The sequence below is a fragment of the Dreissena polymorpha genome, chromosome 6 (genome assembly GCF_020536995.1).
Source record: "Dreissena polymorpha isolate Duluth1 chromosome 6, UMN_Dpol_1.0, whole genome shotgun sequence".
Taxonomy (NCBI): domain Eukaryota; kingdom Metazoa; phylum Mollusca; class Bivalvia; order Myida; family Dreissenidae; genus Dreissena; species Dreissena polymorpha.
This window is the reverse complement of record NC_068360.1, coordinates 8,389,613-8,408,470: the sequence shown is the minus strand read 5'-3', so window position 1 is coordinate 8,408,470 and position 18,858 is coordinate 8,389,613. Positions and strand designations below refer to the sequence as shown.

The window sequence follows — 18,858 nt, the reverse complement described above, 5'->3', positions numbered from 1 at the left end:
CAAAGCCATAGCGCACAAAAGAAACATATACATACAACTCATTAAAGTATACTGATAGAATCATGCATCAGTTTTTTTTATTTAACAAGACTACTTGACACCTTACCCGTATACAAACATGAACTTTTGCTACACCAAGAAATATGGCAGACCGCCTGTAAGTCAATTTCATATACCAGTAAACACTACTGCAAACAAAATTTTGGGCATATTCCTGGAATGATTTTCAGCATCTGTTTTGTGTTTATTTGTTTGTCCTTAGAATGTATTTATATAGAAAATATCAGCTTGTCTGTTGACCTCTCTCATAATCTCACTCCTGTGCATGTTTAATAGGTGCTATGAACTTTCTTAGTTTTAATATTTGTTATATTAAATGAGATTTTATAGACAAGCGTTATTAATAAAATAGTTTTAATTCTCATGTTTGTAGACTTAAACTCCATGTTTTTATTTATATATTGGTCATTAACTTGGAAACGGTCATGAACGGACTTAGGATTTCATTTTTATGGAACTGCTTTAAATAAAATCAAGAAATGTCCATTATTTTATCTAAGAAAACAGTCAAAATAAACCAAATGCATGCAAATGGTAACAATATTTACATGTATAAAACCACACACAGCAAGCTCAACATTTTGCAGGTCATATAACATACAACACTACAACATTTTGAAATGATGGGATATAAACTCCAGACATATTCCCCCCACTGTGAATTTGATACCAGGAATTGATAACATATTTTGAAATGTTTGATATCAACCTATCATTCAACACTTGGCGGCTGCCAGGTTTATATCTGCTTATAAGCATTCCAGATTCAGCAACCCAGCCTGATGGCTTATCATACACAGTAAAACAAAATGCCAGTCAAAGGAGAGGCAAACATTTTATGTAGCTCAGCAGTAAAAAACTTGTTTGGTGTTCAAAACATTTCTTACACTTCAACATTAATTGATATGAACAAGCGTGCCTGATTTCTCACTTGAGAAAATTAAAATATATAAAGCTCTTTAAACCCTCTCTCACTTAGAAGCAAAGTGAAAATGGCTATAATATTGCAAACAGCATAAACCAGAACAGCCTGCCAGTCACTCGCAGTCTGTTCAGGTTTATGCTCTTTGCTGCTTAACAGTATCTAAGGTTTGAAGATGAAGCCTTAAAATCTAGTAAGAAAGTCCTTAAATTAAATATCACTTTCCAAGGGACTATAATTGCTTGAAAATACGTATCAAAGTTGTCCATAAAAACAAGCTGTTGTCTTTGTTTCATCTTACAATGTTACATTTCATGGAAAACCACTGTATTTAGAAATCTCAAATTGTCAAGAGCTGTTATGATACAGAGAGCAAATAAGAAAAAAAAATCTATTAGCTATATGATCCACATCATGCAAAAATGGGGCTTATGTCATATGCATAGCATTTGCAAAGTCAGGTCAGGGGTACCATGTACATCCGCCAATGACAGCACAAATCCTTGCATAACTTTCTAGGGGACAGGGTAGCACCTGACCTGACTGCACTAATGCTCAGATGGGTCTGAAGCTAAGCCCCATATGACATAAGATTCATTTTCGCATGACACAGCTCAAAATGGAACAAGATGTGTTTGTGAAACACAATGTCCCCCTATATGATGTTTGACATTGTAGGATGACCTTGACCTTGTGAAGGATGACCTTGACCTTGACCTTTCACCACTCAAAATGTGCAGCTCCATGAGATACACATGCATGCCAAATATCAAGTTGCTATCTTCAATATTGCAAAAGTATTCATAAAATAAGCGATTTGGGCCACATATATTTGACCTCTGACCTTGAAGGATGACCTTGACCTTGACCTTTCACCACTCAAAATGAGCAGCTCCATGAGATGCACATGCATGCCAAATATCAAGTTGCTATCTTCAATATTGCAAAAGTATTCATAAAATGAGCGATTTTGGTCACATTTAATTGACCTCTGACCTTGAAGGATGACCTTGACCTTGACATTTCACCACTCAAAATGTGCAGCTCCATGAGATACACATGCATGCCAAATATCAAGTTGCTATCTTCAATATTGCAAAAGTATTCATAAAATGAGCGATTTTGGCCACATATATTTGACCTCTGACCTTAAAGGATGACCTTGACCTTGACCTTTCACCACTCAAAATGTGCAGCTTCATGAGATACACATGCATGCCAAATATGAAGTTGCTATCTTCAATATAGCAAAAGTTATTGCAAAATGTTAAAGTTGGCGCAAACAGACAGACAGACCAACAGACCAACAGACAGACAGGGCAACAACAATATGTCCCCCACTACTATAGTGGGGGACATAAAAAGGTCAAGCACAGATATGATACAAGGTGCAAATAAGTAATGAAGTTACCAATAGCTATATTCCAGTATGATGAAGTAAATGTTTGATCATTGTGTCCTTTCCAGGGCACACTGACCTGTGTAATGTACAGCAAAGCATTATGGGTACTGTTACAAACTATTTTCAATTTCCAACATAAGATGAATAGAAACAGCTGATGTCATTAGCGTTTTTTTCCCAATTCGGATTTTGTTTAGCATATTTTGGGAAAAAAGGATACTTATTGCGATTGAGAATATTAGCCGAATTTCTGCTATAAAATCGGGCCAAAAAAAACACCCTGTAATATAATTATGCTCTAATTCAATATTTGTCAGTTTGTAGAGGGACTGACTAGTATCCTACAGGTAGTGGGTTCGATAATGGCCATAAAGAAGTACCCAGCACTTGTATAAATACCATGGGATTATTTACTAGTGTAGTTGAAATACAAATAGTTGCAACGGGAAAAGCTGTCAATTTAGAGGTGACCATAATGTATTGAATTCACAGTCACTGCCTAAATTTTTGACAGACACAAGTACAGTATCAGTCTTACTTGCAATGGGCAAGAGGGTCATTTTGTAGATCCCAGAAAAAAAGATGAGTGTATCAAAATTATTTAACACACAAATGATTAAAGCAGCATAAAATACTTTCTACACCTGACAAATCACTTTTTAAAGCCAAGTTGTGACTGGTTTACAAGATACAACTACTGGCTTCACTGACTGGTACATAGGGTAATATATATTCCAGAGACTGATAAGCCCTCTGATAAAGTTAACCAACAGATCGATCAGACAAACTGGCAAGTTGGTCTCGCACTAGAATTGTTCCCTCAGTCATAATACAAAGGGTGTGTTGTATCTATGATGGATTGATCAGGCTGCATTATTTTTTTAATGGAAAAAATCTACAAAATCAACTCATAACTGTATATTTAAAGTTTTCAAGAATTTAACAGTTGTTTGGAATTATTTGAAATGGTAAGTAGTGTATTTTTAATTATTATTTTTTTATTATACAATAAATGTATTATTATTATTTCTAAATTAGTGCTCTTATGTGAGCACATTTTAACCAAGGAGACTCTAAATTTATGCAGTGGTTATTGCTGGGCCCTTTCCATCAATTTATTTTATCAAATTATTAATTTATTGAATGAGTAAAACAAATGACTTGTGCATGTGCAATTTTTTATATAAAGCTTTAATATGGCAATAGAAGATGGACACATATACACCCTACATCACTGAGGATTAAATGAAATAGGCGTTGGAAGATAGAAGTGTTTGTCCTGCCTCTTTGGGTTATTATCTGCCCAAATGTGGGGTCACCAAGACCTACAGTCATTGAAATAATATGTGCAGCAAAGCAAGCTCTTTTTCAACCCCTTAATCCATTTTCTATATTAGGAATTGTTGTCAGAAAATGTTGTTCCTTGGGGGATGATAGTCCACCCTGCTGTAGCAACAAAGGGGACAGTCTGACTTAGTTCCAATAATTATGTAATTATTTAATAAAATGTACAGTGTATTTAACATGGAAAATATATTGTAAAACTACTATTCAACACAAAATTATTAGTCGATTCTATAGCCATTTCATTTTCCATGTTCATCAGGATATAATAGCAAATCAAAATTGGACTGTTATTTTTATATTTACAATAAAAAATAAATAATAATACCTATTTCAAATTCATATTTATTATTCAGTACATGTAAACTATATAAGCATGAAATAATAGCAACCAGATAATTGCAGTTTTTACCATTTTCAATCTATTAACAATGAAGCACAGCATCATGAAGACAACTTTCAATATGAGGTTCATTCTGGGAAAACGGGACTTAATGCATGTGCATAGTGTCTTCCCAGATTAGCTTGTGCAAACTTATCCCTCAGGGACGACACTTTCTCCATCAACTGGTTTTTTGCTAAGAAGAGACTCCCTTTATATTTTTTTTTCAAAAACAGCAGACAGTCTCATCCCTGATTAGCCTGTGCAGAGTACACAGGCTAACATGGGTCTACACTTTACTGCCCAAATGCTTTTAACCCCCTTTTGCCAGAGGGAGACTCATATCTATGCAACTCTGTGCCCCCATAGCGAACAAACAGCTGCAATCTGAATCATGTTTCAGGTCAAGAAATATCTGACAGTAAAACAACTGAGATAGCCATTCAGCATACCCAGAAGGCATCTGATAAGAGGGACCCTACTGAGCCCTGTTCTACTGCCCCCCTGATAGTACTCAGCATCCACTTGAATAAATAACAATACTGATATGGTGAATGAACACTTTGATGACAGTCAGCTTCAGATACTATGAATTAAGCTACCAGTAGACTTATTAAGGGTCCCAGTGAGGCTGAACATACTTGGCATCAAAGGACAATCCTCAGATAGTGGAGGAAGTTTAAAAACTAAGAGCATCAAAACAAGATCAACTACTACTGGTAGTAGCATCTGATGGCAGGGTACTGACTTGCCCCTAATTAAGGGCCCAATTAGTGAGTTTGATGGATGGCCTGATGATGTGGATCCCAGATAGAGGGTTCTAAAGATCAAAGGGATAGATTTCACATCCTCCTCCACAGCTGTCAATCATGCTAGTTTTGACCCTGATCTGAGGGTCATGAACTGCTCCTGGGACATGATTGATAAGACAGTCCCTGACATGAATGTGGTGTCCGGTCTGCATTGTGAATGTTTGCCTGAGTCAATATTGTCAGGCAACAGATGCGAAAACAGGAAAGCATGCTTTCATACATTGCTGGTGTGCTTTTTGGTGGAGATGTGTTTCAGATGACCATATATATATATGATTGGATATAGGTTAACAAAAAACTGTTTGAAGAACTTCTATATTACCAAAATTGCTTTTAAGTTTTCAGACACTTCCATTTTTTTTATTTCTAGATAAAAAAATTAATTACAAATACATGTGTTGGAAATTTAGAGACAACAAATACAGGTGTACAACATTCTTAGAAACTCTAAAAATATTGCATTGACGATCAAATAAGGTCATGCAATATGTACAGCGTCATTTGTTTTAATAAATAATATCATGTGCTTGTAAAATACCAGGCTGTATTGTATAAAGTTACTTGTATGTATGTTTCACTTTAAGATGTTGGGTGAAACCATTTTCTATTACTGGTATGAGTTATTATTTACCTAAAAACACAAATGTTATGGTTTCTTGCCTTAAGGCATTTGTCTTATCAAATGATCACATAAATATACAGTATAAGATAAGGTTGGTTTAACAAATAAGTACTGAAGAGGTTGCATATATTTTTTATAAAACTTGCGTGTCAAATTGATACAAGTGTACATTTGCACTACCAAGTTCATGGTTGAACAATGTGAAACCTGGTGTAGTCGTATTTTTTCGCCTTAAAATCCAGGAAGTGAAAAGAATCAATAATGACCTGCCTTGTGGATGTAAAGATGTTACTGACATGCATGTTGGTGGTTTATGGAGTAACATTGTTGAAGGTAATAAAATGGACGGACAATATCTGGAACAATGTGTCAGAGTTCAAATGGATTGAAGAGCAACAATTCAGAGATGCCATGAACGATATTCACTCAAGTCACAGGCTTATTAGGGAAGTCTTGAAAAGAAAGAATGCAACTGCAAATCAATCCATTCAACATGATATTGTAAATATGATATCCAAGGCATCTTTGTTTAGAGAAGAGGTGCATAACAACAGTATATTAGTATCTGAGAAAATGTTGCAATCCATTAAGAAAATGCATGGGAACAAAAGTCGTTTACCCCAATCAAATTATACGGATTGTGCAAGACATTTTCAGCTAATGAGTAATGAAATTTACATATATTCTGCCTACTTAGAGCTTAGGGACAGTTCTAATGACAGTATATCAGTGCTGAGAATTTTAACAGTTTCCAAGTTAGACTCAGATGATTCAATTGTATGGTCCATTAATGAAGACCCACACAGTTGGGCAGTGGCTACAAAGAATGAAATGTGTGACAACCATGCGAAAGCCTATGGAGGAGTAACGTACACAATGAATTTAACATCTTCCGACCTAAACAGACTTTTAGCATACAGAAAAGTTCACTTACAAACATTAAAGAACCTTATAGACAAATCGTCATCAATTTTGAGTGTACCTGTTTGTGTGAACATTATTCATGGCAATTTGTATAAGACTCAGAGACTTGCATTCAGAAATAACTCCCATTCAACTCTTGGCCAAAAAAATACAGCAACAATTTTTAATTTATTTTCTAAGGGAAACAATCCAGCTGTTTCAAAACTTTCCAAACAACAGCAGTTGCTGCCCCTTAATAGGGAAATAATGTTTGCAGTTTGCGTGCCACCAATTTTTGGAGATATAAAGACATCTAGTGTTATTCAGTTTGTTGAAATGCAGAAGGTATTAGAAGTGGACCATATTTATATCTATAGCATGAATTCAACCACTAAGGAAGTGTCTCACATTTTAAAATTTTATGAAATGGAAAAAACTTTGACAGTATCTACCTGGGACATTCCAGAAAATGTTGACAAGGCCATTTGGTATCATGGGCAAATTCTTGCAGTGCAAGACTGTTTGCACAGAACAAAGAACAAGTTTCATTATGTGGCATTCCTTGACATTGATGAACTGATTGTACCAAAATTCCACAAAGATTTCCCTCAAATGATCGAAGAAATCGAACAAGACTTTGAAAATGCATTACAATCTACACGCACAAAAATCGCAGCTTTCAAGTTCATCAGCGCATTCTTCAATCCAGATTATGACATCAGTTCTGCAAACTTAACCTCAGGACATATCACAAAAGGTCAAGGCCAAATACAAATGACCTATTTCAAGAGTTTATATCGAGAACCGAGTTTCAGCCTGGCAAGGACTAAATTAATTGTGAAACCAGACTTGATCGAGGAAATGGGTATTCACCACGTGTCAAATCTCTCAACAAAAGAATCATTGTACATATATGATGTTCCTATAGAGACAGCCTTCATTCACCACTACAGAAAATGTTCCAAAATGTTTGACACTGACGCACCATGTAACCATACAAATTTATTACATGACAACTCTATACTAAAATATGAATCAATTGTGCGAAACGTCTTTGATAAAGTTGTTCAAAAGAATTTACAAACGATTAAATGAATATTTGTTAATATTGCCATAAAATGTATTAAAAATGATGTTTGGTGTTTTGTATTTCATGGAACAGGATACATGTAATTATATGAGCCACATTTATACAAAAACTGCCCCATGACCAGTGATAATTTTTCATGTACGTTTTGCGTTATTTGCGCATTAAAATTACCAAAAGCGCACGTGACAAAAATATCACGTCTAAAAATCATATTGATTCTCAAGAAAGACAAAATATGAAAGATACTTGTCAATACTTAACACGGCCCAAATTGGTCTGCATTTTATCGGAACGCAAAAGGTGATTTTTACTGTAACACCGGTTATATGTGTACTACGTCATAAAACGTCATTAGTATATGTGTTTCATACTGGTTCTCTGCTTTATGCAAGAACTATAAGGTTGAATAAGACGAGTAGAACCATCCAAACAACTGTCAAAATGCCACCCAAAAACAAAATTAAAACCTGTCAAGATCATTAATTTTTAAGGCTGCATTTAGAATTGACGCAAGTAATAAACATGTCGCATCATCCGAGAGCGTCATTTTAAAAAGAGAACCATGTTCCTTTTTGTAAATAATCTGCCACTATGGATATAGCCTTTAAATTGGCATTTGAGCTAGAAACATGCCATAGACACTTATGCCCCCAAAACACATGTTTGGACACAGACAAATCAACTATATATTATACAGCAGACCAAACGACAAAGTGCAATTATTCAGACAAATCTGGTTGCAGTCACTATTCCTTTCTGTACAATCATCACCATATTTAGGTCATTCGTCTGTGAAAGTTTTGAGTAAGATTCAACCAGTAGTTACAAAAGTGTTAAAAACACAAACATGGAATATATAGTCTCTAATGGAAAAACACATAAGGCCAGAATTTTTTAATAAAATGGTTTTCGGATTTTGTGTCTAAAAGTGTCGGGTAGGAGGACAGAAAAAAAAGAAAAAAAAAAGATGGGTGACTCATTTTAAAAATGTTATGGTATAAAGTTCTTTTTACTAAGCAATCACAGTGATTTTTTTTCAAACATGTTGATGTGCAAAATGTTCATAATCAGACTGTAGGTCTTGATGTGCAGTTTTTAAATTAGTTTGAATTTTAAAAATATCTTAACTGGTTCAAAAGTTATGCATTTTTTTCACTTGTCCATAATAAACTTCTTGGTGATTTTTTTGCTGAGCATTTTGGTCATAGTACCTGTGTGTTTTGCGGACTTCGTGCGTGGAACAAAATAACTTTTTTCATTTTGCTATCATTTGAATTTATTTTTTTGTTTTAATTGTCTCATTTAGTTGAAACTTGCCATCTCTGTTGTTTTGTTCACAAGGAATCCATATTTTGCATTAAAAATACTTTATCTCACCAAACAACAAATAAGCTATTGAGGTTTAAAAGAAAAATTTAATAGTTTATCGTCCAGTAACAATCAATACCGTAGACAAATACAAACAGCATAATAAAGCGCTTTTCAGGGGCTTCACAGGCCAAAACAAGATGTGTTTGTGAAACACAATGTCCCCCTATATGATGTTTGACCTTGAAGGATGGCCTTGACCTTGACCCTTCACCACTCAAAATGTGCAGGTTCTTGAGATACACACGCATTTCAAATATAAAATTGCTAGCTTCAATATTGCAGAAGTGACATTACATGAGCAATTTTGACCCATATATTTGACCTTGAAGGTTGACCTTGACCTTTCACCACTCAAAATGTGCAGCTCCATGAGATACACATGCATGCCAAATATCAAGTTGCTATCTTCAATATTGCAAAAGTATTCATAAAATAAGCGATTTGTGCCACATATATTTGACCTCTGACCTTGAAGGATGACCTTGACCTTTCACCACGCAAAATGTGCAGCTCCATGAGATACACATGCATGCCAAATATCAAGTTGCTATCTTCAATATTGCAAAAGTATTCATAAAATAAGCGATTTGGGTCACATATATTTGACCTCTGACCTTGAAGGATAACCTTGACCTTTCACCACTCAAAATGTGCAACTCCATGAGATACACATGCATGCCAAATATGAAGTTGCAATCTTCAATATTGCAAAAGAATTCATAAAATGAGCAATTTTGGCCACATATATTTGACCTTTGACCTTGAAGGATGACCTTGACCGTGACCTTTCACCACTCAAAATGTGCAGCTTCATGAGATACACATGCATGCCAAATATGAAGTTGCTATCTTCAATATAGCAAAAGTTATTGCAAAATGTTAAAGTTGGCGCAAACCAACCAACAGACCAACCAACCAACCAACAGACAGGGCAAAAACAATATGTCCCCCACTACTATAGTGGGGGACATAAAAAAGTTGTCGCCACTTTATCGCGGTGTGAAAACCGCCGGTAATTCCAACTTTATTAATAAGGACAATCATTTAAAGAACCTTACTACATTAATGAATAATGGCATTGACTATATTTTTATTACTTTGAGAAGTATGTTAATACATAAATAAGTACCTTCATAAGTCTAAATAAGCTTTATTTTTATATAAATAACATTTTTTCCACTTGATTAACTAGATAACCAACATAATATAATAACATTAACAATAATGTAACAGTATGCTGCATAAATGCTTCAGAATTATTTTTTAAAACCTAGAATCACACAAATATACATCATCTGCAAGGAAAAATGAATCAAACATCAGAAAATAAAGCATCTCAATACAAATTGTTAAACAGTTACATTTTGTCATTTGGACATGATATACATCAACTTCCGTTTATTATCAAATTTCACAAATTCTACAACAACACCTATTGTTCAAAGGTTTTCTGTTAGCTGTGGTGGTTGATTTCCAGGTTCAATTAAATGAATATTTTTCACATCTATTTCTTGATAGAAATGCCCAGGATAATTGCTACCATCCATTCTTGTTGTCTGAACACAAAATATATTTTTACAAACTATATACAACAAATCAACACATAAATATCACTATCTTTATATGTCAGAATTTTAACATATCCGAAATATAGTACATCGAGTGAAAGACCTACTTTTGATTTCAGAAATAGTTGGTATCTTAATTAAAATATAAAATATATATATAAAAATAATGTTCCCAGAACATTATAATAATGGAACAGTTAAACATAAATACTCACAAATGCCTGTTGAAACACGTTAACATGTGTTTTTGTCATGGTATTGATTAAAGAAATAGCGTCCCTAGTAATCGTTATAATTATTGATCTTCGTGAGTGACAGTTTATCCCAGGATAACATAATTGATAGTTCAATGTCATAAAGGAGCCGTTAATCCGATAATAACCTCCATAAACTTGACTATTTTATTTGGACATTCATGGTTTGAAATCGTTTTTAAAACTGTTGATTTTGCGATTTTTGAACTTTTGGTACGAACCAGTTCGAAACAAAACCGAAGTTTCGTACCCATTGAAAATAACAAAAAAACACATATTATATGCACAAATTCTTAACTACAACTGCATTAAACAACACATACAATTTTATTCTTTAAAATATGACCGTATTTGTGCGTAAAATACGGAAGGTTTAAAGTTGATAGGCCTAAATGGGTTTGGCATTTCGAGTACCTGTTAAATTAAAATCCTTCTTTTCTTATTGCTTTCATATTAATTTTTAGTCATTTTAATACTATCAATTTTATAAAATTGTATAGAAATAATTAAATATTTACTTACAATTCTATTCAGGATTTCATTTGACGGTTGCATAATTATTGGGAAATTAGCAGACTTTGCTGATGAAAGCGTTGTAGCGTTCTTGAAGTTGAACAAACAATGATGGCGTAGCTTTTGGTAAATTCCAGCACATGTACATGATGAAGGATGTTCATGTATTAATGGGGGTAATTAAAACTGTGTTTGTTATGATAATTTATAACTTGTTTGAACTTTTTCTAAAACCCGGCACGCATTTCATGTTTAAAAGCCACCTTTTGGCATCCGAAAAAATCGAGATTTTTGTTTGTTTTTGGTTTTGTCAAAAATTGGAGTCAGCGGGTCCGAAAACCATTTTATTAAAAAATTCTGGCCTAAAGGGCGATAATCTTACCAAAATCATTAAAGGGCCATATTTAAGACAAAAATTCATTTCTTTGTGATCATGTACACATTTGGGTTATTCAACTTAAAAACTTTGACAGGGCTCAACTCAGTAGTTAGAGTTCAAAACACAAGCTTCAGGCAATTATGTTTATAAACATGTAATAGAAAAACACACAAACAGCCATAATTCTGCCAAAAAATTGTAGCAAATGAGGTCAATTGCCCACTGCAACACCAACCCCCAGTGGAAGAATTAAAAACACAAGCTTTTTGACGTACATGCAGACGTACAGACTGACCATTGCAATTCTTAATTCCTGTTTGGGGGCATACAAATCTGACCTTGTTTTATCAACATTGAGTCCTTACAATTATCAATATCAACATTCTTTCCAATGTAAAACAATATCCATTTATTATTGCATATAAATACTTATGCCTTCTACAGTAACACCAATTTTTTTACAGGATTATACCAGGTGACATGGTTTTAAAACCCGCTTGACCCTATGTTAGCTTTGTACAAACATGGTTAAGACTATCATTTTGACCAAGTTTCATTATCACTAAATCACAAAGGAGGCTTTTAGAAAGATTACAAGGTATTTCCATGATTTGACTTCTCAGCCTGGGTTTTAAGCCTATTTGACAAAATGCGGATATGTAAATATAAACATACCAACAAAGAGTCATCAAGAATAAGTCAAAACTGTGGCTTCTAGAGTGGCAACAAGCTAAAAATTTACAATGCAAACTCTGCACAGCACATGACACTTGTTATAACTGAAAAACTGTCAGTGATCAACACAAGTACATACCTTGACCACATCAGGTCCAGTGATGAAGAGATAGGAGGTGTCCTTGACCATGAAGGTCCAGTCAGTAAGGGCCGGGGAGTATACAGCACCACCTGCAACGAGGTTGTCGATGTAATAGTAAATGAGGATTGATCTGGGAAAATGGGGCTTAATGCATGTGCATAAAGTGTTGTCCCACAGGCAAATCAGGGACAACAGTTTGCTTTTATGGTATTTTTCATTAAAAGGTCATCTCTTTTTAGCAAAAATCAAGTTCTCACACATGCATTAAGCCCTATTCTTCTACAGCAAGGCTCATATTTTTAGCATCAGGCATTAAGACTATGAATGCTCTCTGTCTCAAAGTCAATATTAACTCACTATATTGACCAATCCAACAGCTTACAACTTTGAGCGTTTATTTCTATAAGTGAATTGTATGAGATTTAGGCACAGATTTATAATACAAATGTTTCAGCAGATGTGTCCAAACTGTTGGGTATAGCTCGCCAATATAAACATGACCCTGACCTTTACGCAGGAAAATATTGATGTATCTTTTCAATGATATATGTTTCCTTATTACTTTCTGGAATTGAACAGAATCCATTACAAGATGTGTGTTTGTCAGAAACACTATGTCCCCTTTTGCGCCGCTTTGAAGCTATATATTTGACCTTTGACCTTGAAGGATGACCTTGACCTTTCACCACTCAAAATGTGCAGCACCATGAGATACACATGCATGCCAAATATCAAGTTGCTATCTTTAATATTGCATAAGTTATTGCAAATGTTAAAGTTGGAACAAACAAACACACAAACAAACCAACAGACAGGGCAAAACAATATGTCCCCCACTATAGTGGAAAGAAATTTTATTTTGTCCAAATGGCACAGATGCCCCCTCATTCCACTTTTGTCTCAAAACTTCACATTAGTTAAAAAACTCAACCGTGATCTGAAAGTCATGCAGATATACTCAATTAAAATCAGGTCAATATCTGCAAGTGATTAGCAAAAAAAGTCTGGACATCAATTATTGTAGACAGAAATTATATTATTTTCTATTTAAAAGGCTGATATCTTTGCCCAAAATTGATAGACTGGAACGAAACTAGAATACAATCTGTAACTCATGCAGGTAGACTTGCATACCAGAAATCAGGTAAATATCTAAAAGGATAAAACTCTGGAATTGAAATACTGGACTGACGGACAGTCTGACTACCATATGCCACACTACTGGGAGCATAAAAAATATCACATTTATTACACTGTCACCACCTCAGTAAACTTGTATAACAAGTGCATGCATGTTATTTTGTGGTTACAAAATCCATAGCATTTGAGTCGATCTCCGGGAAAAAACAGGCTTAATTTATGTGTGTAAAGTATCGTCACTGCACTGCACAGGCTGATCAGCCTGTCCATATTGGATTTTCATTTAAAAGAGACTTCATTTAAAAACAAAATTCCATAAAAGCAGAAAAATGTGTGACAGATAATCATGTGTGGATTGCACAGGCTAGTAGTTTTGCAACCAGCATAAAACCAGAACAGCTTTGAATAACTAGCAGTCTGTTCAGGTGGTATGCTGTTTGCTGCTCATCAGTATCTAAAGGTTGAAAATGAAGCCTTTACAACTTGAATTAAGTAAGAAAGTTATTGAATTAAATTAACTTGATTGTTGATTTGTAGTCCCTTAGAAAATTAACTTTCTAAGGGATTACAAATGCTCAAAATCTACAAATGCTTCAAAATACGTATCTAAGTGGTAAAGGGTCAAAGCATTTAGCCCTGATTTACCTGAGACCGACATTATTAACTTTACATCCTTTACATCCTTGGAAAAACAGTCTTGAACTAGAAATGGCGCGGCAGAGGCCGACGCGTATCCCCACGCCGCATGTTTGACCCAAGGGCGCCCCAGGGTTGATCATGGGGCCATGCATAGTTGAGATTGACTGTATTGTCATAAGAGAAGTTCAGTATCAATTAGAAGTGAATGGGTGTAAAAATAAAGAAGTTATAGTAAAAGGCAATTTTGGGAGGGTGTGGCCTATGTGGGCGGGGTGCCCCAGGGTTGGTAATGGGGCCATGCATAGTTGAGATTGACCGTATTGTCATAAGAGAGGTTCAGTATCAATTTGAAGTGAATCAGTGTATTAATGAAGAAATTATAGTAAAAGGCAATTTTGGGCGGGTGTGGTCTATGTGGGCGTGGCGCCCCAGGGTTGGCAACGGGGCCATGCATAGTTGAGTTTGACCGTTTTGTCATAAGAGAGGTTCAGTATCAATTTGAAGTGAATCAGTGTAGAAATGAAGAAGTTAATGTAAAATAACCTAAATTTTTTTTATAGTAAATGGATTTTTTTGGTGGGTGTGGCCTATGTGGGCGGGCGCCCCAGGGTTGGGATTGGGGCCATGCATAGTTGAGATTGACCCTAATGTCATAACAAAAGTTCAGTATCAATTTGAAGTGAATCCGTGTAGAAATGAAAAAATTATAGTAAATGGAAATTTTTGGTGGGTGTGGCCTATGTGGGCGGGGCGCCCCAGGGTTGGGAATGGGGCCATGCATGGTTGAGATTGACCGTATTGTCATAGGTGAGGTCCAGTATCAATTTGAAGTGAATCGGTGTAGAAATAAAGAAGTAAATGTAAAATAACCTAAAAAAATGAGTGATAATTTCTGACGCGGCCCCACCCCAACCCCTATAACTTTTGACCCAGGGGTCAGATCAAAATTCCAAATAGTGCACCGTCGCACATATGCTCATAGCTACCATGTGTGTAAATTTCAAGGTTCTAGTGCTTTTAGTGTAGGAGGAGATAGTGGCCAGGACGGACGGACAGACGGACAGACGGACGGACAGACGGACGGACGGACGGCGGAGATCACCACAATATCCCCACCTTTTTTTCAAAAAGCGTGGGGATAACAAACAGAATGGCAGGCCAAATTATGTTTCTGACAAATGTCAATTGAAAAGTCTAAGACACATATGTTTTACATACCAGCACAGGGTCCCATGATAAGAGAGATCTGTGGGATGACGCCTGATGCATTGACATTTCTCTGAAATATGACAAACATGTCTGCTTTTAATTTTTTTCTGAATGTTAATAAGACTTACTGCTGTCATTTAACCTACATGCACTTACACTTTTCCTAAGTCCAGCGGATCCTAACAGATTGCCAGTATACAATGCCAATTTGTATGTCATTTTACACATTATTACATGAGGTTGGTTAATCAAACAATTAATGTGTAAAAGAAAATGAATATCATAACTGAAATATTTTATGGTAAATGTTGCTGATCAGTTTGATTTGTTGAAAATAGTCTCACGATGTAAATATGTTGTTTGATTTGTAGTAATACAAGTCCTTTTCCTTAGATCAACTCAATACCTGACAAAGCCCTAACGAACAAGACTACTGCCAAGCAATAAATGTCCACTACCGGCTCCACCATTGTCAGAAGTTCCACCATTGTTAGATTTTTTTATCCCCACGCTTTTTGAAAAAAAGGTGGGGATATTGTGGTGATCTCCGCCGTCCGTCCGTCCGTCTGTCCGTCCGTCTGTCCGTCCGTCTGTCCGTCCGTCCTGGCCACTATCTCCTCCTACACTAAAAGCACTAGAACCTTGAAATTTACACACATGGTAGCTATGAGCATATGTGCGACGGTGCACTATTTGGAATTTTGATCTGACCCCTGGGTCAAAAGTTATAGGGGTTGGGGTGGGGCCGCGTCAGAAATTATCACTCATTTTTTTAGGTTATTTTACATTTACTTCTTTATTTCTACACCGATTCACTTCAAATTGATACTGGACCTCACCTATGACAATACGGTCAATCTCAACCATGCATGGCCCCATTCCCAACCCTGGGGCGCCCCGCCCACATAGGCCACACCCACCAAAAATTTCCATTTACTATAATTTTTTCATTTCTACACGGATTCACTTCAAATTGATACTGAACTTTTGTTATGACATTAGGGTCAATCTCAACTATGCATGGCCCCAATCCCAACCCTGGGGCGCCCGCCCACATAGGCCACACCCACCAAAAAAATCCATTTACTATAAAAAAAATTTAGGTTATTTTACATTAACTTCTTCATTTCTACACTGATTCACTTCAAATTGATACTGAACCTCTCTTATGACAAAACGGTCAAACTCAACTATGCATGGCCCCGTTGCCAACCCTGGGGCGCCACGCCCACATAGACCACACCCGCCCAAAATTGCCTTTTACTATAATTTCTTCATTAATACACTGATTCACTTCAAATTGATACTGAACCTCTCTTATGACAATACGGTCAATCTCAACTATGCATGGCCCCATAACCAACCCTGGGGCACCCCGCCCACATAGGCCACACCCTCCCAAAATTGCCTTTTACTATAACTTCTTTATTTTTACACCCATTCACTTCTAATTGATACTGAACTTCTCTTATGACAATACAGTCAATCTCAACTATGCATGGCCCCATGATCAACCCTGGGGCGCCCTTGGGTCAAACATGCGGCTTGGGGATACGCGTCGGCCTCTGCCGCGCCATTTCTAGTTTATTTGTTGCCATAGCAACCAGAATTTTTGATGTAGGAACAAAATGAAATGACGTGCATAATGTCCATATTGCCATCTATCCATGTTTCATGAAAAAATATTTAGACTTTTTAAAGTTATCGCAGGATCCAGAAAACCACCATTTTCAGCAGTATTTCTAGTCTATTTGTTGCCATAGCATCCAGAATTTTTGACATAGGAACAATATGAAATGACATGCATAATGTCCATATTGCCATTTATCCATGTTCCAAGTTTCATGAAAAAATATTAAGAACTTTTAAAGTTATCGCAGAATCCAGAAAACCACCATTTTCAGCAGTATTTCTAGTCTATTTGTTGCCATAGCAACAAGAATTTTTGACGTAGGAACAAAATGAAATGACGTGCATAATGTCCATATTTCCATCTATCCATGCTCCAAGTTTCATAAAAAAATATTAAGAACTTTTAAAGTTATCAAAGAATCCAGAAAAGTGTGACAGACTCACAGACTGACGGACACACAGAGCGCAAACCACAAGTCTCCTCTGGTGAAACCAGTGAAGGACTAAAAATGTATTAAAACGCAAATATAACAACAGATCACTGCCTTTTAAAGATATTGTACTTGTGTTGCATTGTAATATGGCAATGTACACTTCAACACCGTTATTTCGAACACCGATAATCCGAAGTCTCCGTTATTTCGAAGTATTTTTCCGGTCCCGAATTTGGTTCTTCTTTGTTTAATGTAAAATTTCATTGTTAATCCGAACTTCGTTAAACCTAAATAATCGTTAATTTGAAGTGATTCTGTCGGTCCCGACAATATAATTCCCACCTTATCATCAATCTTTAATCCGAAGTCAAAGCTGCAAAACGCTAAGCAAAATTTCACACCTTTGTCGTCTGGACGTGGCCCGTCAAAAGCTGATAATAACTACTTTGTCGTCTGCGCGTAGATGTTAATTTTATAATGTCGTCAAAAGCCGATAATTACTATTTATGTAGTTTTGCATTCTTTAGTAACAAATTAAAGTGTCACGTTAGGTCTGAGTAAATGTGGTCCAATGAAATTCATCTTATATAAACTCTACCTTCTGCGAGCAAACACGGGCAGAAGTGAGTGCTTCAATGTCCTTGACACATTGGAGAAATATGTTACACGTGTCCAGTTTAGTGCTGCTAAGTCCAGTTTTAAGAGAGACATCGCATCTTATTTTCAAAAAATGTAAATACATTTCCGAAAATGTATTCATCTGTATTTACATGTATGACAATTTGTGCTATTCGTTATATTTAATATGGTCTGATAATTTGTGCTATTCATTATATGTTATATTTTCTGATAATAAGTGCAAATTCATTATATTTAATATGTTCTGTACTTAGAGAAAACATAAAAAGAAGAACAAGAATCGTTTTATTCCTTCGTTTGTTACAAGTAGAAATCTATTGCCATCTGACTAGTTTACGTTTTTAAGTAAAACAATTATTAATAGTAGCGTGTAACAGAACCATGCGAATTCCACAACGTTTTATTATTACAGAATCAAAGAAGTCAACTGTCAAATGTTTATTTTGAATTATCGAAGTTTTTTTAACGGTCCTGACGACTTCAAAATAACGGTGTTGAAGTGTATTTAAGTCTGCTGGGAATGTTCTATCTATTTTGGGAAAAGGGAACTTGTCAAATTGGGATATTTTTAATCCATAAAATGGCAAATTTGGTGTTTTTTTCCAACAAAATGGACCAAATTGCAATTTTTTGTATCAACAAATATTGTCACATCAGGCCCTTTCCTGGCCATTTTGGAAAAAAATAATATAAATTATATTTATTTACTTTGTCAAATGTTCGACA

At 35.6% G+C, this 18,858-nt stretch overlaps 2 protein-coding genes and 1 long non-coding RNA gene across 3 annotated transcripts in view; 1 reads left to right on the top strand and 2 right to left on the bottom strand.

Moving 5' to 3' along the window:
- LOC127833648 (propionyl-CoA carboxylase beta chain, mitochondrial-like) overlaps positions 1-18,858 on the bottom strand; it is a 56,531-nt gene that overhangs the window by 27,416 nt on the left and 10,257 nt on the right. Inside the window, exons 6-7 of the mRNA XM_052359038.1 lie at positions 15,437-15,497; positions 12,437-12,528 (exon numbers count right to left, since the gene is read on the bottom strand). Coding sequence (XP_052214998.1) covers positions 12,437-12,528; positions 15,437-15,497 — 153 coding nt within the window. The remainder of the gene's footprint in view (positions 1-12,436; positions 12,529-15,436; positions 15,498-18,858) is intronic.
- LOC127833651 (uncharacterized) lies at positions 1,610-10,050 on the bottom strand. The gene is made up of 3 exons (XR_008027529.1): positions 9,694-10,050; positions 9,250-9,395; positions 1,610-1,845 (listed from the first exon to the last, which is right to left on the bottom strand). It is a non-coding gene; the product is annotated as an uncharacterized LOC127833651 (long non-coding RNA).
- LOC127833647 (uncharacterized) lies at positions 3,168-7,554 on the top strand. The gene is made up of 2 exons (XM_052359037.1): positions 3,168-3,352; positions 4,514-7,554. Exon 2 carries the CDS (start codon positions 5,806-5,808, stop codon positions 7,540-7,542), a length of 1,737 nt encoding a protein of 578 aa, XP_052214997.1. The 5' UTR covers positions 3,168-3,352; positions 4,514-5,805; the 3' UTR covers positions 7,543-7,554.

What these genes read in the sequence shown, in the direction of transcription:
- LOC127833647 (XM_052359037.1), top strand. Translation starts at nt 5,806, where the DNA reads ATGACCTGCCTTGTGGATGTAAAGATGTTACTGACATGCATGTTGGTG.